This window comes from Polypterus senegalus, chromosome 4 (genome assembly GCF_016835505.1).
Source record: "Polypterus senegalus isolate Bchr_013 chromosome 4, ASM1683550v1, whole genome shotgun sequence".
NCBI lineage: Eukaryota > Metazoa > Chordata > Cladistia > Polypteriformes > Polypteridae > Polypterus > Polypterus senegalus.
Window position 1 is genome coordinate 139,601,383 of NC_053157.1, and position 27,723 is coordinate 139,629,105.

A 27,723-nucleotide genomic window follows, 5' to 3' on the forward strand; every position below is an offset into this window, starting at 1 on the left:
ATCTTTTGATTTTGAAAGCTGAACTGCCATGTGGTGTTTGTATTCTCTATGCACACAGATATTTTAGTATACTATGTAATAATCCAAGGATTGCAAGCAGAAATTATGGAATACCTGTTGATAAAAAACATCAATTTGCAAAAACTACACAAGCAGGAATAAAAACTACAGATTGTAATGAAATTATAGAACGCAGTATGTGCACAAATCAATCGTCATTGTTAGGATAAGTCGACACTCACTGTCAGTACTGAGTGCCGGGGACACTCCTCCAGTACCCCCCACCTTCATTGTGACTATGATAAACCAAGATCGTCACATCTATCTGGAGAACCAAGAATGAAAGAATGAAGCCGGACATCCCAACTGCAAGCCTTCGTAAGACTGACTGCAACAGTAAATTGACCAAGACAGTCTCAGGGGCTTTGAGAACAGAAGTCTGAGCTTGTCAGCCTCAAAACAGAAGTCACACTTGGGGATGGCCCTAAAGTCATAAACAGAACCTTTTTTGGACCTTGTTTTCTAGAAACTGGCTGGCCAAGAGGGCACCCTGGATATCTATTAAGAATGTGGAGCTCGTCTGATATTATGAAGCTGAGGTGAGAATTCCTTTTCTTAACTGCTTAAGGTTGCCTAACACATTCTGCCCCTAAGCTTATCATCTGTTGTACTCAGTGAAAGAGTAGAGGAGTCTGGAGCAGCGTGCAGAATGAATGTAGCTCTGACAACACAACACCAAAACCTCTACTTGATACTCGCTTTGTAAGTAGCATTGTTTAGAAACAATCCTTTGAATGAGTACTGCTGCCTGTCATAATGTCAGCATGTACTCTTCACCAGTTTCATCCAGTCCATTTTCTAATGCATCTTGAAACCAACAGAATTGAAGTAATTAATAATGGCCAGACCTGTGCCCCATTGGCGAGTTTCTGCAAGTATGAGAAAAACAAATACTTAAATCCAGCTCCCTGTAAACACTATTTCTCTGCTACATTTGAAAAGGACATTTTTCATGGTAGGTACAGTTTTTTTCTAGATAAGTGCAATGACTACTGCCTTTCTTTTTTTTTTGCATCTTGTCCCAGACACAGATGTCACTGCAGTTCAAATGGTGCTTCACAAGAAAACTCCAGTCACTATAAAGGCATGTGGCCAAAGTATTCCTAGCACAAAATCAATTTTACTTTTCTAATGCAATTATTGTCATAACCTCCTAGGGACACATAATGCTGAACTTGTGGTAAAACATCACATGCGTTTTCCTAAAAGAAGAGTGTAAGTTTTGGGAAAAAAAAAGTATCACCACAATTGGGCTGCTGGATATCTGGCATTTTACGCATGGGGGTTGTTTTTAAATGAAAAAGCAGTTTGGTGGCAACTGGGCGACAGTCAACTCAGCGAAAAGACAACTCGGTAAAAGACAACCCAGCGAAAAGACAACTCGGCGACATCCTTTACCAGTTAGGTAATAGTTAGGTTCAAAGAGATTTTTTAATTATATTTAAATGACAACGTGATTTAAAATGTTGAAAATAAATTAATATAATTGACGAACAAACTTTATTCTGCAGATGGAACAAACTGTATTTTACATTATCTTCTGCAACCAAAATTGCTAATCCGTTATACAAATTGTATTGATTGTAATCATATGATAACGTTATTTAGATTACAAAAGGTGACCTACGAGTACGGCTTAAGGAATATCTTTACTCTCAACGTATTGGGACTCTCATACAGCAGGTGATTCTGTGGATTTTCCGGCACCCTACGTTGTCATTTAAATATTATTAAAAAATCTCTTTGAACCTAACTATTATCTAACTGGTAAAGGATGTCGCCAAGTTGTCTTTTCGCAGAGTTGCCTGTCGCCCAGTTGCCCCTGAACGCAAAAGAGCATTTGTATGGATGGGACTATAGGATCAGCCTTAGTGTACCCACCTAGGCCTGTAGGGAGGCTTGATAATTTTATTAGATGTAATAAAGAAGATAAAACCATGTGAAAGGATTTTTTTGTGGAATATGGACAGCTGCGATGTGTCCATGGAATGGCGAGTCACATAATAAATATAGACACCAAAGTAGTTCAATACATTTTTATAGGGAACTAGGCTTTTATGTCATTATCTGTTTCTAGCATTCTGCAAATAATTTATTTTAAACAATCATCATGTCCTGAAAGAAGATTTTCATTTGTAGGAACATCTTGCTGAATGCTGGGGATGGTGACTTTGAAAAAGAGACCAGGGCTCTGTGGGAGCTTTTACTTTGAATGCACTGTGGCCACAAGAATTATTAGCACCCTTGATAACTGTGAAGAAGACATGCCATATAAAATAAGCAGCTCTAATACTAAGCAGTATTTTTATGTCTAAAAATGAGATAACTATTCACTTTTTAAACAATAGTGGACAATCACAATTAAGGGGGCAGAAGTTCATAGGCTCAGTACTGTTACATGTACACACTAAAGTTAAATTCTTACTTGCTGGTGCTAATCAACATGTAACACGTCACCACTCTTTGGTACCATGACCAGTGAGTATGACTACCTAGTGTCGAAACTGCTGTCTGCCTTACCTTATGGGAAAGGGGTGTTTTATTAAGTAATAGGATGAAGAAAAACAAGGAGTAACACGTGTAGCAACAGAAACTCATATTGGCTACGTCACTGGGCCTGACTGCATGAGGCATGTCTGCTGGGGAACCTTTTACACTTCCCACCTACAAATACCAGCTCTCCTTCCATGCTGTTTCCTCAAGGCCCTAGTTTTCTTTTCATCCAGCATTTGAATTCTTGTCCAGACCCACCATTTGATTCTAAGTGCAATGGTCGTAATGCCTGAGGAGGGCTTTTCATGCATGAGCCGTGATTTGCTTCCAGGCCTCCCTAAGGAAATACTTTCAAGGTCTTGAGTGTCAAATATAGAAGTCCTAAGGACAAATGCCTAGAGCTGGCAGCTGCAGGTGGTCCACCATTATTAACAGGGGACCAGGAATAATATATAGGTTACCAATGCCCAAATTTCTAGTCAGAACTTAACAGACTTCTACATCATTTACTATATTCTAATTCAATCATTTCAAAAGACACATTCCAATGAGCAATGCTCATTTTTCACTGAAACACAGGGCAACATGCTCTTAAACAGTCATAACAGCCTGCTCCAAACTTCTTGCCCTCATTCTTCTAAGCATGTTGCCTGCTAACTGTCCAGGCATCACTCTAAAGGAAAATTGTGCCATCAAACCTCTGAGCAGAGGAGGCTAGCAATGGGTGGACTTCAGGTGGGACAATGCGTGCCTATTAAGACTATCAGCCTGGGGGGAGAGGCTGTGCAGTTGTCCCAATTTGTTGAAAATAAAAAGCATCAGATTACTGCTCTCTGGGTCTTGGTGCTTCATCACCTCTTTGTTCCAGGATCCTCTGTGACCTGTGATTGAGGCTGTGCTGCTGACATCTTTTCTTTTAGAGCATGATGACCCAGTGTCAGCTGAGGTTACAAGCAGGTCAGGGAGACATGGACACTGAGGGTCTCGGTTCACATCAAAGCAGAAGATGGAGATACACACTGTGCTTTGTGATGGTGTTGCCTAAAATTTAAAAGCTATCAGCTCTTAAGTGTATTTTACTATCAGCAAGTGTTTGAAAATCACTGTTAAGAAACCAAACTGCCAAGCACAGTGACATGATGGCAATTACAAACAAGCAGTAAAAGGCATCCACTTAAGCCATTCATTTTCGGGACTTGGAGAACCTGCTGTGATGGCACTGGTAGGGGTGGGAGTTGGATCCTGGATGGCATTATTGTCAACTGCAGGACTCAACACTGAGACTACTCCACTCTGGACCACCGGCACAGAGACAATAAGAAAACCGCATGCACACAATGATTGAACTGGAAAATGGATGCAAGTGCACGGAGCTATGAGACACCCTAACACCACACTGCCTTAAACTGCAAAACATTCACAGCATTAAAATACAGATAAAATGAACACCCAACGTAAAGCAGAAGGCAGACTTTGGACAGGTTATTTATTTGTACTTTCATCCTGTCCACTCTGGCCAGAAGTAACACGAGTATAATCCTCTCAGTGTCCGGCTCAAAAAACAAGCTAGAAAGACTCAACAATGATTGTGACATTCTTAATTCTTTGCTCTGTCATGTCAAAAGATACTACAGTGAACAAATAGCTTATGGCACTCGAAGAATGAAAGAAAACTGAATTATTTTAGCTTAACCCAATAATGAGCTATTAAACATGCAATTAATGTCAGAGGAGTGACACTTAGGGGAAATATCCATCCTGACCTTTGCCACTGCAGCTTTTCATAGCTGTCAGCTGTCAGAAAGCTCTTGATGAAAATAAAAGGTGTAAAAACAAGTTAACTCGCTTGTACTCTGTAATTTGTTTGCAGTTAGATCACTTCAATGGGGGATTTTACAAGGAGCATCTGCAGCTTCAATGAAGGAGCCGTGTATATTTTAATAATGGCTAAGATAATGATGATTGCAGGAATTGCTGCAACATGACTGAGGCAAATAAAGATTAAAGCGTGTTATTTTAAACATATATTTATTGGTGCAAAGACATTTGACTTTTTTAATGCACACGTTTAAGCAGGTCCTCAGGCATGCCAGGGTGCGTTTGTTAAACACTTGTCTCACTGAGTTACACTGAAAAGTGAAGATGTTAACGGCATTTCTGCCATCAATTATTCCTTTTGTTGAAACACCGGACACCAATTCAGCCTCTGCCACTTCATATGGTTCAGACTGATTAGTAAAGTCAGTGCTTGAATAACCAAGAAGTCAATGAAGCCCAAAACAGAAAATAGTAGTTAAGAAATAGGTAGCACGGAAGTTGTTACCAAGAGCTTTAACGAAAGGAACACATGCTATTCTTTTATTTTTCCAGAAGCTTGGATACAAACTGGTGGTCGACACAACCTTGTAGCCTTTTAGCAACTGCCCCGTCAAAGTTGTGACCCCCTTGACAGCCGGGACCTGCATCATGGTGACGCGATTCACAAAATGGCAAAGCCCAAAAAGAAGGCAAAATAGTGTACCAGAAAAAAGCAAATTAATAAAAAGTTCCTGAATAATTGCGTTAAAGCTCAATTTTAGCTTCAGAACCAGAATCCTTGAGTATAAAAAATCCTAAATAAGACAAATAAATTGACAGGATTCATTCAGGATAAAGCACAAAACTGAAATGAAAATGTAAATACTAACAGTTATTAAAAGCTAAACAGGACTGTAGAGCAGTGCTTCTAAAGTTCAGTCCTGATGCCCACTGTGGCTGCAGATTTTCTTTCTGTTTTCAGTTGGATTCTGACTTGTATTAAGTGATACATTATATCCCAGTTTCTATATTTTGATATCAATCCAGAACTTACAAAACTTGATTAGGTATTTTTTTAATGGAATGTAACATGCATGTACCGTCGAGTATTGTTGGGCTGAATGGCTTATTCTCATCTAGACTGTTCTAATGCAGGGGTTCCCACACTTTTTCGGCTTGCGAGCTACTTTTAAAATGACCAGGTCGAAATGATCTACCTACATTAAAAAAAATATATATATATATATATATATATATATATATATATATATATATATATATATATATATATATATATATATATATATATATATATACTGAGTATACTTTATACATAAAATGTATGTTGTCATACCTTGCATAACTGAATAACCTTTATGGCACAATAACAATTCAATACATTTATGGTCACTACAGTATTTGTATTTAATAATCTTCATGTGGGAAAAGGCTGACTCGCATAAATAAGTAGAGCTGAATAATGCAGTCAAGGAGCTTTTGAATTCAGCCGATTGAAAAATGACGGCTGTCTGATTAACTGCGATTTTAGTTCCCTCTCCTTTCTCTTTCTCAGATCGCTTTTTGGAAGGAAGTCAGTTTCGTAGTTTTTATGAAGATTTCGAAAGTTCCTTTCCACATTTGCCTTCTTTGGAATAGCAATGATAGATTGACAGATCAGACAAACGCACTTCGATTGTGACATTGTGAGAAAAAAAAATCCTCTTCCAATTCCACATCCAGCCCATATTCTCCCCAAACAATTTTTTTTAAATCCCTTCTTTAGTCAATATAAATTGTAAAGCTAACTAGATCACAGCCGGAGTTTTGCAGTAGCTTGCGCGTTTGATCGTGCATGCGGGATGGCCAGTGTGTTAGAAGAAAAGAGATCTCAGACTGCCCCCTGTATGTCAATCAAGTGGCAAATGCCATAGGGAGGATATATGATAAACTAACGTTTAAAAAAATTTTTTTTGAATGCAACGCGATCTACCTGCATTACCTTTGCGATCTACCAGTCGATCGCAATCGACGCATTGGGCTCCCCTGTTCTAATGTGTTGCATGGGGATAATTTAGTATTTTTATCAGACTGTTTTTTAAAATTTATGTCATTGTCATTATGATTTTATTTTTGCTTTCCCAAGTGTTTCCAATAATTAAGCCATCATTTCCTAATTATCAAGCTATTTGGGAGTAACACAGAGGGGGCTTTACTTCAGCATTCAGTGCTGTTTGGCCTAATCATTGACTATCATTAGAATTGGGGGTGCATGATTTTGACAAAATTGATAATTGGAGATTATTGGCCTTTGATATTATAATTGTGGTTATTAATTTCAATTAAAAGAACAATGAAATATACACCTTGCCTTGCCAACTGAATATACTATCTACACAACTGAGTATTCTATCTACACAGTACAGTGGAAACCTCACTTCACAGAAAATCACTTCAAAATTGTTAAAATGAAATTGCAAAATGCAGGATTAGTTGAAAAATGAAACATCTAGTTTTTAATAATATTTCTTTTTTATTTTTTACAATAAAGGTAACAGCACATTTATTATAAAAGTTGTTTTACCCTGAAATACCAGCCATCACCACCATTCAACCTTCAACAATGTAAAATTTGGGGCAATGTTAAACATAGAAATGTTAGTTAGTGTCTTACTACGCAAACAAATGCTGTGTGTGTATGCAAAATAAAACTAGATAATAAAATGTTAAATGACAGTAGCATATGATGAACATATTGCTTACACAATCGGATAATCCTTTTGTTTCATTATATAAATACATTACATGTAACAATGGTAATGCATAGCAAACTCGAGAAGTATTTCGATAGTAACACACTGTTACATGCTGCTAGCAGACGCCATTCTTGAGCGGTAGCGCCATTGTTCTTAACATTATTGTAATGAAAACCACAAACATTTAAAGAAGTAGCATTGGCGGCATCTGCTTTTCAGCGTACTGTATATTCCTCATTAGTATAATGAACTGTTATTCTTGGGCATGCTTCCATTGTTCTACTCAATCACAATTCAGATGTGGTTGCATAATGTGCCAGTTGTTTCAGATTCTTTTTAATTTTTGTCCAATATTTAGAATAAAGTAAAGGAAATGTAACTTTGGAAGAATAATTGCAGGAGAGGATGACTCCCCTTTGTGGAAGGACAGCCCACAGGCACAGACAAACAGATGCTGAATATCCAAAAACACACACGTTTATTACAAAAAACTACACCACAATGCCTTAATCAGCCAACTCAGTCCCTTCGTTCTTCCTTTCTTCTTTAATACTTCTGCCGCCTCTACTCCTCTCTCCACAAGCTCTGTCTTCCTCTTCCCAACTCCAGCTCATCTACTGGAATGAGGCGGCCCCTTTTATGCAGTACCCGGATGTGCTCCAGGTGCTCTGTGACGATCTTCATGGCAGCACTGATGTGGCGGAAATGCTGCGTGAGCACCCAGAAGCACTCCGGGTGACCTTTCCGGACAGACCAGGGCAGCTGCCCTCTCATGGCCCAGGGGAGGTATCGTCCCTCTCGTGGACCTTCCAGGCCACACCTGACTCTGACTGTTGATCATTTTTGAAATGAGTTCTAATCAAAGCCTTGTCCTGATGACTACTGTTATCTGATGTTGCTTTCTAGCCTGCTTTAATGGACACACATTAGCATAAAAAGTAATTAATGGCTATGTGTGTCGCAGACCTAACACTACTGAAACTTAGTGCTGCTTGCTTAGCTCTCATGCACTCTTCATTCTGGACTATGTGGTTGAATTTTAAATGACTGTATAAATGTCTGCCAGCAGTGGTTTCACAGTTTGCACAGTACACTTTTCAAAACAACAACAAAAAATCCAAATCCAGAACACTTGTTTTCATTTTGGTACTTAAGTCTAATAAGTGATCTACATTTAAACATCAATTATATATCAGAATTTTTCTGGTAGTTTCTTCAAACAGAACTGACATATATGCACACTTTTTAAAAGATGTTGTTTGGAATCAGACTCCTAAAAATGAATTTAGCAGTTTGCGCACGTATGCTTAGTGAGTATGTTTGTGCCTGATTACAACACGCATTTGTTGTTTAAAGCAGTTTATTACTCGGGAAGCTCAATCTCTTGAGAGTGGGAGTGGCAAATTGAAGGCACTGATCATCACTTTCCACAAATATTATATCGAGTAAGGCATAATTGGAGTCATAACTGATATATAATTAATTGTGCAGCTCTAATTGGGATACAATTAAAGAAGTAAGCTATATGGAAAAATTATGAAAATGGCAAACATTTATAGCAGTGGCAAAAATACAAATATTTATACATTTCTTTTAAATGCAAATCTCACACTCAATAAGAGAAAAAGACCAATTCATTAAACAGTAAGAGTAAAAAGAGGGAAAATGGCTAGCTGGTGTTTTAAATGGGTCCAGGACTGAACTGGGGAAGCACTGCAGTAGCACATGGTATATTCAAGTTTGAAGATATTTTCACTGAAGTCTAGCTCTTTTTTTGAACAATCTTACAACACCTCACATATTATTCAGGTGATGTGTTTTTCTCCTCAAATCCTCTTCCATAAATTTTCACTTTATTGCAATAATATTTACCTTTGCTTTGTACAATCTCTAACCCAGATATGACATTTTATAGGTGTCTACCTTGTTCTTTTCTAGTTGGCCAATTTCAACAATTCGTATAATGAACTAGAATCTGGCAAGTAAATATAAGAGTATGGCAAGTACTTTAAGGGATCACTGAAGCATACAGTATGTATTATGTTTTAAAAACAGCAATATCTGAACAATTTTCTGTGGCTTCTGTGTTCTTACAGTAAATGACTGCCCAAATGGGTTTAAGGGCACATGGGGACTGATGAATAAACAAAACCATGAAAAGTGAGGGATCACTGTATACAGACATTCAATTATGAAGAAAAAATAATCAACAATTTAAGAAAATCATTTGCTGAAAGGGTTTTTTAGTGGGACACGTGTCAATTTCTGGAAGATTATGGATCACTTAAGAAAGAGATGCTGGTTTATGGTAAAACCTATGATGTCTGCTGTATAAAATTCACATGCATTGCTTTCCTAGTACTTGAGGTGCAAAGCGAAAAATCTAGGAGGTGTAATACAGACCCCAGCCTCGAAACAAAGAGTGTCCCAGGTGTAAGGAGCCAAATAAGAGTGTAACAGCTTTATGTGCGAGTCTGGAGGAGCAGAGGAAATCCACTGTGGAAATTTTGTGGATTTTTGTGATTTTGGAAGCAGCATACACCACTCTGCCTCTCTGTGGCAAATATAGAGTGCAATGCTAAACTGTAATGAAGAACACTTCCAGTCATGGATCTGTGGAAATTTTCCATTAGTTCCTTTAACACCACAAACATATTTAACTGTCTCTGACAGAGTAGTCTGCAGTGACCTTTCTTGGCCATAACAGATATGTTAACATTCAGTATAATATAAGGTGCCATATACGAACTTAAAATTTTGTATCTGGTCATTGTTAAATAAGAGTGCACACAATCTCATATATCACTTAAAGTCCTCCAGCAATTTATCTGCTTATAATTGGAATTTAGTCTGAGATTACTAGATTAGGTCATTCATTATTTCAGATTAAGTCCTAGAAGAATTGCACCATGAGTATGCGTTCCCTTCCTAGTGGGCAAACAAAAACCAAAGGAGGCTATGCTTTTCTGCATTATTATACCTGAACACCTGTGCTAACAAATATTAAATAATATAATCTTTTAATATGCATTTTCTTGAAATAATATGTATTTTATGGTTATGTTATGTACCTATTATTTACATTACCAGTCAAAAATTTTATAACTCCTCAGTTTTTTCAGTTTTGATGGAAATGCACTCAGTTTAATGTCTTAATGTTTCATGAAAATCAAGGCATAGAACAAATAGAACAATGTCAAATAAAAAAATAAGTCAAGGAATCATTAAGTATATGAAATTTTATTCAATTTTTTCATTAATCAAAGTAGCCACCTTTTGCTGATATAACAGCCAAACTGTGGTAACCATTTTGATTCAGAATGCCAGTCACTCTGTTGAAGTCACCAACTCTGCCTCCAGCAAAAAAAACCCAGACCATCACACTTCTGCCTCCATGTTGGACAGTTGGTGTCACACACCCAGCAACTATCCTTTCACAAACTCGATGGCATATAAACACCCTGAATGATGAACCGACAAATTCAAATTTTGATTCATAGGTCCATAAGACTTTTGTCCAATCTGCAGTAGCCATCAGCCAATATTTCAAGGCCCTATTCTGTCCTTTAAGGAATGGCTTTTTTCCTGCCACTCGCCCTGTCAATCCTGCAGCACAAAGTCTCCTCTTCACAAGAGAAACTTTGCTTGAAGCTGTTGTGCTGTGAAGTGCCTTAGCACGCAAGCTGGTGACCCTCAGAAACTTATCTTCTCATTGGGTTGTGACTTTCAGTCTGCCAGACACAAGCTTTGAAATTAAGGCAGTGAGGCATTCAAACATATATGACAATTATAATCTTGAAATGTTGTCCTGAGATATCCACATAGCACTAATAACCGAACAATACAAAATGTTGCTTAAATGACAAATGTTTATTTGCATACTTTGTTGCCTTATTAGATAACAATGTCAAAAACATATTTTGATATAGAAATATTTAAAATTTTTGGTTTTACAGAAATGTTAATTCTGAGAAAGCTATGAATTAATCTTCAATATGAAAGCAGACATAATCATTTGGGTGCTATGCAAAATATTCCAATGTCCAAAGGTTTCTAGTACAACGTAATAAACGCTAAACAATTAGAATGCTTGTCAAGGCCAGATGAAGACTGCTAAAGTATAAGACCTCTTGTTAGCTGAACACATCTAGTGACTTGTGCCAGGCCATAATATTAACTGTTCTGTAGTGAGGTGAGGAAGCTCTTGTTTCTGTAAATAAGTGAGTCAGCATTCCAAACTTTGTTTATGGTATCTTGATCTATTCTTATTAGAAGTGCAAAAGTACTGAGAATAAAGGCCAAATATTATGTAAACAATGAGGGTTCTACACCACTCACTAAAGTACCAAGACCAACAATTATTCCCAAGAAGAGTATTTTGGAAGTCCACGGTGTTCATTGATTGCTGCCTACTAAGATGTTGAATCTTTCTTTCCAATATGGAATCATTTTGTGTTTTGTTAAATCATATGCAGTTTTTACCTTTTGCCATGTACGACAGCTCCGGGGTCCTGTGATTTTGCCTCCAATTCCTGAACTTCATCCACCAGAGTTTTAAAACAGCTTCTTTTGACCCTGTAATAAAAAAAAAATGTCTTTGGAAATTAAAATAGTCTTGCCATTACCATTATGAAATTTTATTTACTATATAGCATAAAATTATATTCTAAAATACGCTTAATCCAGTGGTAGGGTGAGAGGGAGTTGAAGCCTGTCCCAGCAGCACTATGGACAAGACACAAATCGACACTACATGGGCAATAGTCCCATCTCAGAGGAACGCTGCCTCACACCAGTCCAGGCAGCTTCACCTGGTAGCCATTGGAATGTAACAGGAATTGACGAGGCTGATGAGTGAACTGAAAATTTGGTGACCTAATGAATTCTGTAATTTTAATGTAATACTAAATTGGACATTGAAAAATCAAACAGTAATCACATGCTGCAAATAAATAAATACCATAACATTTTCTTAGCCTGCTCTTCCAGAGAAAGGTCCTAGAGTACTGGAGCTGATCCTAGCAAGCTAAGAGTGCAAGGCAGGAACACTCCCCTGGACAGGACACCAGTCCTTAATGGGGTAAACACACACACACACACCCCGCAGGCCCAATTTAGCATCACCAGTCCACCTATCCTGCATTTCTTTAGACTTTGGGAGGAAACTGGAGAACCTAGAGGAAACCCACACAGACATGGGGAGAACATGCAATCTCCAAACTGGGAGGACTCGGGACACGAGGCCCGGTCTCCTTACTGCGGAGAAAGCAGAACTGCCAAATAAATAAATAAAAAGCTTAAACATTTATTCAAATAAATTTGACATGTACTGTATTATACTGTATAATAACTAATACTTATTGCAATCCCTCTTTAGTGCACTTTTATTCTACTTGATCTCTCCAATTAAACTATTTTCCTAACAGTTATATGATATAATAATTATTGTTCAATTTAATTTTACAGTAGAAAATGAAATAATTACTTTTTCCTCACATTAGGAAGCCATTCATACTTACACTTTATACATCAAGTCAAATATTAGAGATGTTATAGGGATAAAGAAGAGACCCATCCAAAATACGCCAGAGCTAAACATCATGTCTGCCTGTGGGGAAAAAAGAAGAGCTAAGCTATGAAACAATAAAAATTATAAAGGCAAGAACTTTTATATTTACTAGTAATATTTTATATGACAGAAAATAAAACAAGTGTAGAAAAAAATCATTACTTTGAACATACAATTAAGTTAGTAACTTTTTAAATTAAGCTCATCACCTTCCTATAATACCATTTAAACGGGGATTACCTGTGTTCATAGTCGGGTGGATGCTTTACCACAGTCACTACCTTCATAAATATACATAATACAAACTAATAAAAAAAAATATATCAAAAAACTTATTTTGTTTCCTTTTAAACAAATCGCTCTACCATCTGGCAGATTGTGTGTACAGCTGTGCTGGATTCTCATTTGTATAATTCACTCATCTTGTCTACTTGACACAAGCATTCTTACAAACAGCCTTGCTTTTTTGTGGTGTAACATACTCATAGCATCAAAGAACTCTACATACTGTGAACTATCTGAAAACTGACATTATGGAAAAGAAGTATGGGAGATACCCAGTTAGTGACAATACTTGAAGCTTACACTTTTATTTCATCAATACATCATTACTAACAAAAACATTACTGATAAAAGGGAGAAAACGGGAACTTTAAAATGTTACCCATATAATGTATGTATGGTAGAGTGCTGGTGACTGTACTAGTGGATGAACTCCATAACTGCATGATGTTCTAGATATTAAATCAAATATATGACTCTCAGAAAAACAGCAAAGCTCACAGTGTGCCGTTCTGGTCAACACACTACAAGAAAGACACAGAGGAGAACAACCAAAGTGCATCCCAGGACTTCAGGACATGTCCTACTCTGACAGACTCAGAGAAGTAGTCTGTTTAGTCTCGAGCAGAGAAGATTACATGGGGGCCTAATCTTGGTGTTCAAAATTCTCAAAGTCACTGATAAAGTAGATCCAGATGAATTCTTTCCACTTAACTTTGAATCACATACTCAAGGACACCATTGGAAATGAAAAGGAATTGTATTTAGGACTGAAGCCAGGAAGCTCTTATTTTTACACAAAGAGTTTTAGAAATCTGGAACTACCAACGATACATGTAGTTAAAGCAGAAACTTTGACAACTAAGAAATATCTGGATGAGGTACTAGGACATCTTAGCTATTAGCTGAACAAATGAGCCTGAAGGACTGAATGGTCTTCTCTTGTTTGTCAAATTTCATATGTTCTCAACATTGCAGTACGCCATAATGTGTGTCTATTTTATAAGTCCATTCCACCCATATTCCAAAAAATATTTTTCAATACAGAAAATCACCAGGGGCCTCATGCATAACGGTGTGCGTAGAATTTGCACTATAACATGAAGTAAATACTGTACAAAAGCGGAAATGTACTTACACACAAAAAAATCCAGATGCATAAATCTGTGCGTTCGCCAACTTCCACGTTCTTCCGCTACATAAATCCCGGTCAGCGTGGAAATTAATGCACGCGCCTGCTGTCCCGCCCCATCTCCTCCCAGAATTACGTCTCTTTGAATATGTAAATCAATATAAATAGCCCTTAAGCTCAGTGTTCTGTGAAAAGACAATGGCAAAACCACGAGGAAAAATAGAGCAATTTCAGCGAATACCAAGTGGAGGCAAGGAAAAACGTACTATTTGTTGGTTTAAACAGTGGTACAAACAAGAAAAGGAAGTTGATCGACTGACATAGCATGTCGGAGAAACTCGAAAGCTCAAGTTCACAAAGTCACAAAGTGCCCAAAATAAAAAAAAGAGGTTGTCAGATATCAAATTCGCTGTGAAAAGCCGAATCGTAGCCCACCGTCTGAGTTTTATATAAAAGCTTATTAGGGTACAGAGAAAAAAAAAAAAAAGGCACACAGTGGGGTAAAAAGCACGAAATGTCAACTTTAATCTCAAAATTCCCACTTTCATCAAGTAGTTTATTTTGTCATTAAAGCAGAACATCATAAACTTCATCTTAAAATCGTTTAATTTACTAGTTTTTTAAATCGCATTGTAACTAAAGTAGCACATTAAGTGCTTTGTTTTGTATTTGATCTTCTATGTGCTCTGTGTGTGAATCACTACGTGCTACTGTGCTTTGTTTTCCTCTGACAGGGCACGGAATCCTTTACATTCGTAATATTACAGCTCTCTGAATAATTAAAATACTGAGATGTATACTTGATATAATTTTCATGATGATAGGAGTTAAAGCATGTTATTAAACATGGGAAAACATTGGTGCAGTGATCGTGCGCGACCGTTGATAAAATAATTTATTGCAGCAGTACTGTCTCTTTCAAACGTACTAATCCCCAATTCCTGTCCTTCCTTTTTTTCTCCAAATACCCAATCACCACACAATCAGCTCTGTAATAGACGTTAAGCCATCTGTAGGCTTATAACACAGATTCTTCAAAACTTTTAAGGAACATTGAAATATCTTCGTAGTATATGTTTAATTATTCTATCCTTCACACCAGTCCCAGTGAAGCATACAGTGCGAGGCAGAAACAATCCGTAAACGGAGCGCCAGATCCTTGCTAGCGTAGCAACACCATGTCTTTTAATTACTAACAATATAGATTATTTAAATGAAGTTAAAGTTTTATCTGTATAATATAATAAACATATTTTGCTGCATTTCATCTTAAAAACGATATCGTCATCATATGTAAATACGCGCTTTATAAAGTGGCTCAGGTTGTGTAATATTATAACTGTAGTGCAAGCTTACAGTGATGTAATTGTACTTATAAGTACAAACAGGTCTACAAGGAGCACATGATGGACTGATTGAGTGCGTTTAGAGTTCTTGGGACGAAACTCTTTCTGAACAGCGAGGTCCGTACAGGAAAGGTTTTGAAGCGTTTGCTGTGTGAGAGCAGTTCAAATAGGAAGCATGGCTGAGGCAGCATGTGCTTGATGCTGTATACCGATAATTCTCTTTCCGATCAGCTGCTCCGAGTGGTGCAGTGAGAATAATATGGAAAAAGATGATCCGCTGTGGCAACCCCTAACGGGAGCAGCTGTAAGAAGAAAAAGAAGGTGCAGTGAAAGTAACAACGCTAAAGCAGCTATGGTATTTGGAATAGTTTGGCCATTCTGTGGACCATTATATTGTTACAGGTTAATTACAATCAGATGCATTAAACTAATAAACAATATGTGGTTAATTTCAGTGTATTTATAAAGCCGCATCAGGGATGTGGATCTGAAAAAGAAAGATAAACCACACAGGAACAGTAGCACTGCTTTGACAATGGGTGCCGCCAGTCTGCGAAACTGAGCATAGAACTTGCGTACAACAGGGTATGAGCTACCGTGTAAATGTGCGTGACTTTACACCAAGTTTAGGTTTTATACATCGCGATCTGAACGTGGAAACAGGAGTACGCAACATTTCTGTGCGCACACACCGTTTATACATGAGGCCCCAGGAGTTGGGGTTTGGCCTGATATCATCTTGCGCAAACCTGAAGCCAGCACTTGCACACTCAAACATATTTGTGCTCACTACAACTAGACAAGTTTCAAACCATTGACACAACCTGCATATCTTAAGCAGAATACCTCGAGAAGAGATGTGCATATGTGCAGAAAGTCAGATATCAGCAATGGCAGAAACTGAATTCAGGTCCCTGGTGATGTGAGGCAGCACTGCTAACCATTGTGCTATCATTGAGTTTATAGAGTTAATGCAGAGTAAGCAGAATTTTCTTCCATTCTTTAACTATTTTATACCTTTTTATTATAATAAATAAAAATGTATTTTCATTAGATTTGCACAAAATAAGCTCACATTTCTAACATATACAATAAATAAAATAATGTGATCCATTTTTATTAAAATATGAAATAAAAAAATATATATATACTGTATATCTATACTAATAAAAGGCAAAGCCCTCACTGACTGACTGACTAATTTCGAAATTCTACGTGTAATGGTCATAACTGGAAGGTATATTTCTCCATTTACTGTAATGGAGTTGAGCTCGAAAGCCGTGGGGGGCGGAGTTTCGTGTGACATCATCACGCCTCACACGTAATCACGTGAACTGACTTTCAACGCAGTGCGTAGAAAACCAGGAAGACCTCCAAAAAGCGCTGAGGAAAACATGCATTATATAATTGAGAAGGCAGCGAAACAATAAGAAGCGAGCGAGTGACATATACTACCATATTCATGAGTGCTGCTACTTCGGAAAGAAAGCAAGGTGTAAACCTAAACTTTAAATTAAGTTCATAGACAGGCTGCTGCTGGCGTTTGTCATGCCCACGGGTAATGCGGGATACAAGTTTAATGAGAGGATGCAGGATATAAACGAGAGTTTTGATCACTTTGTAACTAAGTTAAAATTGCAGGTGAAGGGGTGTGCTTATGCAAATTCCGAGACTGTGTTTGTGGGGGATTGACAGTTAAGGCGGGTGGGGGAGTCACTTCATCATCTCCCCTCCCATTTACCTAATATCGCTCTGAGCTGAGCTCCGCGGCTAACGCCGTTTTTCGAAGCAACTTCGTCACACTGCCACCAAATACTACACAGAAAAATCCACAAGTTAATACACACGCTGTCTCTAGAGTTTCTCCACACTGAATCCTCCAGGCACTACTTACAAAAGGTTACATTGACAATCGTGTTACGTTATTTTTAAAATCTTTCCTTTTCTTAGCACAAGCACAGCTGAGAAGCTTCGATGCATGTGCTCCACAACACGTTAAAAAATAATGCATTTAATCACACTTTGCATTACAAGCAAAGGGCAACTTCTGTCAATGCATGATTTCCTGGTACACCGATTACTTTGATCAGCGCATCCCGATTCATTTTACTCTCGCACCACCTTAGTTTGAGAAGAAGTATGAAAAAAGAGGGTAACACAGAAAAACAGATCACCAATTCAAGCTTTATGAATAATCGATTCGCCATCAATAATTGTTTTGGTAAAGCCATACTCAGTGTAATCCTCCTTCCATTTTCTAATTTTTACGCCACTAGCCATGATTAAATGAGCGGTAAAAAGTAAGAGCACGCTGAGGGTGACTTATTTAGGCAGGCATATATATGACAGCAACACTCATGACAATGTCAATCATGTTACGTTATTATTAAAATGTTTCCTTTTCTTTTTCATTACTTTTTAACACACTACTTCTCCGCCAAGTGTATGGGTATTTTGCTATATATATATGTATATGTGTATATATATATATGTATATGTGTATATATATATATATATATATATATGTGTATATATATATATATATATATATATATATATATATATATATATATATATATATATATATATATATATATACATATACATATATATATATATATATATATATACACATATACATATATATATATATATATATATATATATATATATATATATATATATATATATATATATATATATATATATATATATATATATATATATATATATATATATATATATATATATATATGAATGACCTCCAAAGAGCTGAGACTTTTGATATCGTGAACGTGTCTGCAAAAACTGGGGTCTCCTGCCCAGCAAAAGTTGAGCAGCCGGCGCGCACGCATAGCTGTGCCGGCTTTTGAGACGCTGACTGCGCTTCTGCCTTAAGTCAAAGTGAGCACTTTTAATTTTTTTCATTCTCCCCCTGAGCTATAGCCCAGACAAGTGCAAACACGGGACCCCTTTTCTACACCGCGGCAAACTAATATTAAGGCGATTCGCACTTTCTTTTGCACGTATCACGATTATGATATCGTCAGGTCGGATTATGAAGACCCGCACACGAGTGGAGGACTGACAGTGCCATCACAGCCGATTAATGGCAGGGACGTCTCACCAGTCTACACAAGACCCACCGCGACTGTCCCCAAAAGGCGATCATAACGCCAGCTTAACACATCTCTATACTATATAAAAGAAAAGGCAACTTTCCTTTCTTTACACCTTTTTTCCTTTTATCCCAAACCAAAGCCTTTCTCTCTTAACACTGCAGAGGACACAAAACTAATTTTCTTTAATTGCTGGTAATGCCGGTAAGGCACATTACCAAAGGCAGAAATTTGAACGTTCACATAGAAAATGTAATTTCTATACCACAGCCGTCGTGTAGCGCCTTTCAAAAGGGATCAACTACCGAGAGATGATCCATATACATTTTAGCTGCTGTTAGTAGTACTTACCTGTTCTGTTACACCGTCTTTAAAATGTAGTTTATCCGCAACCACTCCAGCAGTGCTCAATGTACCTGTACTTCTTAAAACGTTGATGTTTTACTGTTTAATAACTTATACACTATATTTTATTATTTTTCCCTTGCACTCAGTGACCAAAGCTATACACACACATATAGACACATACATATATATATACACATATATATACCTGTGTGTGCATTTTACTCCGGCCCTCAACCCCAGGCCGCCAGGAGGAGCTCTCCCGACAGCATGATCATGCCCCGAGTTCCAGCAGGGCATCATGGACTATGTAGTGTTTGTACACAGCCCTGCTGGATACCTTGGGGCCACCAGGCGCCGCTGTAGGGGCTCAGAGGCTCTTATGTGCCCTATGACCCGGGAGGCGTCACGGTCACGCATGACAGGAAGAAACGACGTGCTCCGGGTTGAAGAAAGGACTATTTACCCTGACCCGGAAGGAATAAGGACTTGTGGACTGTTGGGCAGGAACACCTCCGGGTCAGGGAATATAAAAGGACTGTGGGAACTCCCAGGCAATGAGCTGAGATGGGAGGCAGGGTGGCTAAGCGTCTGGGAATGGAGGATTGGTTTATTGGATTGTTCATTTGAGAATTGTGGAGAGGAGCGTGCTTTGTGCACTTTATTATTATAATAAATAATTATTTGGACTTTTATCTGGTGTCTGACGTGTGGTCCGAGGGTACAAGGGTGCGAGCAAGCACTTAATCTGTCACAATTGGTGTAGCCGGCAGGATTCTCTGGCCGTCAGTTTGGCAGAGGACCTGAATTTAAAAAAATTTTATTGTGGACAGTATACCCCAAGAAGACAGCGTCGACACACACAGGTAAAATTGCCAGCAACCCGATTTACCAAGGACGTCATGGGGAAGAAGAAGACAAAGCAGAGCGCCAGCAGCAGCGGAAGTCTAGCGCTCGGCATTGCCTGCGCTCAAGACGAGCCATGGAGCGGCTATGCGTTTCGGGAGAGATTCCCGGAGGAGGACGTCTCCGACGAGGTATGTGCGGAAAATGTACTTGGGAATCTTTTTAATTTAACACATGTTGTCCCGTGTACATACCTCCCAGATGTCCATCCGAAGGCTCTGCGGGAGGCAGGAGACATACCCGAAGGCGATAGCGCGCTCTCGTTCAGACAACCGAGTAACCTGAAGGACTTCCGCATTACGGGTGCCGGCGAGGGACACGGGGCGTACCACAAGGGATTACAGGAAGGTGACGTTCCATGTCCAGCTGTTTGTGGCTTCGCCCAAGAAAAGACGGACTTGGTTTTTCCGAAAGGGAAAGGGGAGGCGAGCAAAGCACCGTTCTCCCTACAAAAAGGTAAGGAGGTCCGGGAAATGACTGATCGGTCCGTCGATAAATTGATACAGACAGATCGCAGTCAACCAAAAGCGGCACCGCGGACCTCCGAAAAGAACTCTAAATCCCAGGCTCCCTTGCGGGACCTGTCTGAGCACGTGCCAGGAGCGGCCGTGTTTATTGGCTCCCAGCCGGAGCGTAAGGCTAATGATGGCTCGAGCATGCCTCCGGTTGAATTAAGTAACTTTTTGGACGTGCACGAGCTGGAGAAGTTGCTTCAGCCCGTGCACAAATTTCTCCAGGTTGTGACAACAATAAAGAAGATCGTTGGGGACTTGGGAGCAGCGGCTGAAGCGCCTTTAAGAAAGGTGGATGAATACTTATGGCGATTTGGTCGGGAGTCTCCCTTCATGATTGATTTGGCGGTACAGGTGAGTTTTACCGGTACCGTACAGAATAAGGGGACACAGAGTGACGCTGGCCCGCAGTTAATTAGTAGCGGGTGCCAAGTCACTACGAGCCTAGCAATGTGGTGTGATGACAGAAGGGCGGTGGAAGCACTGATTGTACCAGAGCAGCTGAAAAGTGCTGTCTCTCGGAGCGATGCGGTGCTGAAGATGCCACCTCTGGTTTCTTTAAAGTCAACGGGCATGCAAACAGCAAAGAGGCTCTCTTTTCCCAATAGAGAGACTCAAGCTGTGCGCCGACCCCAGAGTAAGCAGGAGATCCCCGAAATACACCGTGGGTCTCCTGACAAGGTGGAAAAAAGGGCGGAGAGCAGCGAGGCGGCCAGAAAACCCTCGTTAGCGGGGGAAAGGGTGGAGCTGACAGAATTCCCGAGATGTTTCAGGTCTCGGGAAGAGAGACAACCAGGAGGACGTCGGCGGTGCTACAACTGTCGGCAACCAGGACACGTGTGGCGAGATTGTTCCCGGAGGACAGGGGAGCGGAGGGATAGAAGATACACCGTTCCCCCAAGGTTCGCCGGGCGGTTTAAACAATACAGCCAAGCTCCGGATGACGCGTCCTCCTGGAGGAGGACGTCCCTCTGGGATCGGCGCCCGCCCAGTTGTCATCGATAAGGGGAGGGGGGGTGGTGGAACTGTGGTGGATTGCCGGCATTTTACTCCGGCCCTCAACCCCAGGCTGCCAGGAGGAGCTCTCCCGACAGCATGATCATGCCCCGAGTTCCAGCAGGGCATCATGGACTATGTAGTGTTTGTACACAGCCCTGCTGGATACCTTGGGGGCCACCAGGCATCGCTGTAGGGGGGCTCGTAGGCTCTTATGTGCCCTATGACCGGGAGGCCACGGTCACGCTTACAGGAAGAAACGACGTGCTCCCGGGTTGAAGAAAAGGACTATTTACCCTGACCCGGAAGGAATAAGGACTTGTGGACTGTTGGGCAGGAACACCTCCGGGTCAGGGAATATAAAAGGACTGTGGGAACTCCCAGGCAATGAGCTGAGTTGGGAGGCAGGGTGGCTAAGCGTCTGGGAGTGGAGGATTGGTTTATTGGATTGTTCATTTGAGAATTGTGGAGAGGAGCGTGCTTTGTGCACTTTATTATTATAATAAATAATTATTTGGACATTTATCTGGTGTCTGACGTGTGGTCCGAGGGTACAAGGGTGCGAGCAAGCACTTAATCTGTCACAATATATACACACACACATACGCCTATCTACATTATATATATATATATATATATATATATATATATATATATATATATATATATATATAGACACACACACATGTGTACATATATACACACACACAAATACTATGGGGTGCCAAACGGGCAAATACATTGATTTTCTGAATATATAAAGTCGGCGTCAGAATATATAAAGTCAAAACTTGAACATATAAAGTCATTCCCGAATATATAAAGTCAAAACTTGAATATATAAAGTCAGCGTCGGTATATATAAAGTCAAACTTGTTTCTGAATATATAAAGTCATCTCTGGAATATATAAAGTCAAAACCTGAATATATAAAGTCAGCATCGGAATATACAGTGGAATGCAAAAGTTTGGGCAACCTTGTTAATAGTCATTATTTTCCTGTATAAATCGTTGGTTGTTACGATAAAAAATGTCAGTTAAATATATCATATAGGAGACACACACAGTGATATTTGAGAAGTGAAATGAAGTTTATTGGATTTACAGAAAGTGTGAAATAATTGTCCAAACAAAATCAGGCAGGTGCATAAATTTGGGCACCGTTGTCATTTTATTGATTCCAAAACTTTTAGAACTAATTATTGGAACTCAAATTGGCTTGGTAAGCTCAGTGACCCCTGACCTACATACACAGGTGAATCCTATAATGAGAAAGAGTATTTAAGGGGGTCAACTGTAAGTTTCCCTCCTCCTTTAATTTTCTCTGAAGAGTAGCAACATGTTGTCACAAAACAACTCTCAAATGACCTGAAGACAAAGATTGTTCACCATCATGGTTTAGGGAAGGATACAGAAAGCTGTCCCAGAGATTTAAGCTGTCTGTTTCCACAGTTAGGAACATAGTGAGGAAATGGAAGACCACAGGCTCAGTTCAAGTTAAGGCTCGAAGTGGCAGACCAAGAAAGATTTCGGATAGACAGAAGCGACGAATGGTGAGAACAGTCAGAGTCAACCCACAGACCAGCACCAAAGACCTACAACATCATCTTGCAGCAGATGGAGTCACTGTGCATCGTTCAACCATTCCGTGCACTTTACACAAGGAGATGCTGTATGCGAGAGTGATGCAGAGGAAGCCTTTTCTCCGCCCACAGCACAAACAGAGCCGCTTGAGGTATGCTCAAGCACATTTGGACAAGCCAGCTTCATTTTGGAATAAGGTGCAGTGGACTGATGAAACTAAAATTGAGTTATTTGGGCATAACAAGGGCCGTTATGCATGGAGGAAAAAGAACACAGCATTCCAAGAAAAACACCTGCTACCTACAGTAAAATATGGTGGTGGTTCCATCATGCTGTGGGGCTGTGTGGCCAGTGCAGGACTGGGAATCTTGTCAAAGTTGAGGGACGCATGGATTCCACTCAGTATCAGCAGATTCTGGAGACCAATGTCCAGGAATCAGTGACAAAGCTGAAGCTGCGCCGGGGCTGGATCTTTCAACAAGACAACGACCCGAAACACTGCTCAAAATCCACTAAGGCATTCATGCAGAGGAACAAGTACAACGTTCTGGAATGGCCATCTCAGTCCCCAGACCTGAATATAATTGAAAATCTGTGGTGTGAGTTAAAGAGAGCTGTCCATGCTCGGAAGCCATCAAACCTGAATGAACTAGAGATGTTTTGTAAAGAGGAATGGTCCAAAATACCTTCAACCACAATCCAGACTCTCATTGGAACCTACAGGAAACGTTTAGATGCTGTAATTTCTGCAAAAGGCGGATCTACTAAATATTGATTTCATTTCTTTTTTGTGGTGCCCAAATTTATGCACCTGCCTGATTTTGTTTGAACAATTATTGCACACTTTCTGTAAATCCAATAAACTTCATTTCACTTCTCAAATATCACTGTGTGTGTCTAATATATTATATATTTAACTGACATTTTTTTATCGTAACAACCAACGATTTATACAGGAAAATAATGACTATTAACAAGGTTGCCCAAACTTTTGCATCCCACTGTATAAAGTCAGCGCTGGAATATATAAAGTCAAAACCTGAATATATAAAGTCAGCGTCGGAATTTATAAAGTCATTCCTGATTATATAAAGTCAACATTGGAGTATATAAACTCACTCCTGAATATATAAAGTGAAAGTCAAAATCTATTGATTGAAACAACTCTGAACTGAAACTAAGTTAACAAAAACAAACAAAAAAAAATAATTAAAAAAACACTGTTCGATTAATGTTTTGAAAATGATGCATTTGCCCTGCCCAGGATTGGTTCCTGCCTTGCGCCCAGTGTTGGCTGGGATTGGCCAGCGCTGACTTTATATATTCCAGCGCTTACTTTATATATTCCGAAATATTCCAACGCCGTCTTTTTATACTCAGGTTTTGACTTTATATATTTGGGAATGACTTTATATATTCAAATTTTGACTTTATTTATTCTGACAGTGACTTTATATAACCAAGTTTTGACTTTATATATTCGGGAATGACTTTATATATACAAGTTTTGACTTTATATAGTTAAATTTAGTCATCATTGCATAACTTTTTCTTTACCATAGAAATTTAAAGACTAAATTCAACTTCCATTCCTAACAAAGATATTTCTGGCGACTAAATAGAACCTACTTATATCCAAATTCGAGCTATTGAGCTGTCGCCTGCCTGCCTGAATAAGTCACCCTTGCTTCGCTCTTACTTTTTTACCGTTCATTTAATCATGGCTAGTGGCGGAAAATTTATAAAATGGAAGGATTACACTGAGTATGGCTTTACCAAAACAATTATTGATGGCAAATCGATTATTCATAAAGATTCAATTGGTGATCTGTTTTTCTGTGTTAACCTCATATTTTTTCATACTTCTTCTCAAACCAAGGGGGTGCAAGGGTAAAATGAATCGGGAAGCGCTAACCAATGCAATCGGTGTACCAGGAAATCATGCATTGACAGAAGTTCCCTTTTGCTTGGAATTGAAAGTGTGATTAAATGCATTATTTTTTAACGCGTTATGGAGCACATGCATCGAAGCTTCTCAGCTGTGCTTGTGCTAAGAAAAGGAAACATTTTAAAAATAACGTAACACAATTGTCAATGTAACCTTTTGTAAGTAGTGCCTGGAGGATTCAGTGTGGAGAAACTCTAGAGACAGCGTGTGTATTAACTTGTGGATTTTTCTGTGACTATTTGGTAGCAGCGTCACAAAGCCACTTCCGTAAGACTGCATTAGCTGCGGAGCTCAGCTCAGAGCGAAATGAGGTGAATGAGAGGGGAGATGATGACGTGACTCCCCCACCCTCCTTAACTATCAATCCCCCACAAACACAGTCTCTCGGAATTTGCATAAGCACAGCCCTTCACCTGCAATTTTAACTTAGTTACAAAGTGATCAAAACTCTTGTTTATATCCAGCGTCCTCTCATTAAACTTGTATCCTGCATTACCCGTGGGCATGACAAACGCCAGCGGCAGCGTGTCTATGAACTTAATTTAAACTTTAGGTTTACACCGTGCTTTGTTTCCGAAGTAGCAGCACTCATGAATATGGTTGTATATGTCACTCGCTCGCTTCTTATTGTTTCGCTGCCTTCTCAATTATATAATGCATGTTTTCTTCAGCGCTTTTTGGAGGTCTTCCTGGTTTTCTACGTACTGCGTTGACAGTCAGTTCACGTGATTACGTGTGAGGCGTGATGTCACACGAAACTCCGCCCCCCACGGCTTTCGAGCTCAACTCCATTACAGTATATGGAGAAAAATAGCTTCCAGTTATGACCATTACGCGTAGAAATTCGAAATGAAACCTGCCCAACTTTTGTAAGTAAGCTGTAAGGAATGAGCCTGCCAAATTTCAGCCTTCTACCTACACGGGAAGTTGGAGAATTAGTGATGAGTCAGTGAGTGAGTGAGTGAGTGAGTGAGTGAGTGAGTCAGTGAGGGCTTTGTCTTTTATTAGTATAGACATACAGTCCCGATCAATAGTTTAAGACCACTTGAAAAATGGCAAAAAATCATATTTTGCATGGTTGGATCTTAACAAGGTTCCAAGCAGAGCTTCAACATGCAACAAGAAGAAATGGGAGTGAGACAAAACATTTGTTGAGCATTCAATTAATTGAAAATAACGATTAAATTGAAACAGGCTGTTTTACAGCTGATCAAAATTTTAGGACCACATGCCTTTAAAAGGTAAAATCTGTGCAAAGATGTGGATTCATTGTTATTTTCTATCAGGTAGTCACACGTTCTGATGGCAAAGGCAAAAAACTCTCCCTTTTTCAACGTGGTCGAGTTGTTGAACTGCATAAGCAGGGTCTCTCACAGCGGCATCGCTGCTGAGGTGGGACACAGTAAGACAGTCATTTGGAATTTCTTAAATGATCCTGAGGGTTATGGAACAAAAAAGTCAAGTGGAAGACCCAAAAAAATTTCACCAGCACTGAGCCGGAGGATCCAATTGGCTGTCCGTCAAGACACTGGACGATCCTCGACCAAATTAAGGCCGTTACTGGTGCTGACTGCAGCCCCATAACCATCAGACGGCATCTGAGACTGAAGGGCTTCAAAAACAAAAAATGTCTTCAAAGACCTTGTCTCCTTGAACGCCACAGAACTGCTCATTGGACTTTGCAAGAGAGCACCAAACATGGGACATTCAAAGGTGGAAGACAGTTTTATTCTCTGATGAGAAAAAATTTAACCTTGATGGTCCTGATGGTGGGCGGCACGGTGGCGCAGATGTAGCGCTGCTGCCTCGCAGTTAGGAGACCCGGGTTCGCTTCCCGGGTCCTCCCTGCGTGGAGTTTGCATGTTCTCCCCGTGTCTGCGTGGGTTTCCTCCGGCCGCTCCGGTTTCCTCCCACAATCCAAAGACATGCAGGTTAGGTGGATTGGCGATTCTAAATTGGCCCTAGTGTGTGCTTGGTGTGTGGGTGTGTTTGTGTGTGTCCTGTGGTGGGTTGGCACCCTGCCCAGGATTGGTTCCTGCCTTGTGCCCTGTGTTGGCTGGGATTGGCTCCAGCAGACCCCCGTGACCCTGTATTCGGATTCAGCGAGTTAGAAAATGGTTGGTTGGTTGGTTGGTCCTGATGGTTTCCAACGTTACTGGCATGACAAGCAGATCCCACCTGAGATGTTTTCTATGAGCCACAGTGGAGGGGGCGCCATAATGGTCTGGGGTGCTTTTTCCTTCAGTCGAACAATGGAGCTTCAGGAAGTGCAGGGGCGTCAAACGGCCTGTGGCTATGTCCAGATGTTGCAGAGAGCATTCCTCATGACTAAGGGCCCTCGTCTGGGCTTTTCAACAGGACAACGCTACAGTACACAATGCCCGCAGGACAAGGGACTTCTTCCAGGAGAATAATATCACTCTTTTGGCCCATCCTGCTTGTTCCCCGATCTAAATCCAATTGAGAACCTTTGGGGATGGATGGCAAGGGAAGTTTACAAAAATGGACAACAGTTCCAGACAGTAGATGCCCTTCGTGCGCCGTCTTCACCACTTGGAGAAATGTTCCCACTCACCTCATGGAAACGCTTGCATCAAGCATGCCGCAACGAATTTTTGAAGTGATCAACAATAACGGTGGAGCTACTCAGTACTGAGTTCATGGTTGGAAGTTTGATTTCTGTTTTGGGGGGGTTTACGGGTTTTTTTGGAGGTGTGGTCCTAAACTTTTGATCAGCTGTAAAACATCCTGTTTCAGTTTAATCGTTGTTTTCATTAAATTGCATGCTCAAAAAATGTTTTGTCTCACTCCCATTTCTTCTTGTTGCATGTTGAAGCTCTACTTGGAACCTTGTTAAGATCCAACCATGCAAAATATGATT

The 27,723-nt window shown here is 39.7% G+C and overlaps 1 protein-coding gene across 4 annotated transcripts in view; it reads right to left on the reverse strand.

The window, feature by feature from the left end:
• Window positions 1-27,723, reverse strand: part of atp8a1 (ATPase phospholipid transporting 8A1) — a 346,241-nt gene that overhangs the window by 4,943 nt on the left and 313,575 nt on the right. For all 4 annotated transcript variants that reach the window (XM_039751372.1, XM_039751370.1, XM_039751373.1 and 1 more), the window contains 2 exons: window positions 12,623-12,711; window positions 11,586-11,678 (listed from right to left, as the gene is read on the reverse strand). In XM_039751372.1, the coding sequence (XP_039607306.1) occupies window positions 11,586-11,678; window positions 12,623-12,711 (182 nt within the window). The remainder of the gene's footprint in view (window positions 1-11,585; window positions 11,679-12,622; window positions 12,712-27,723) is intronic.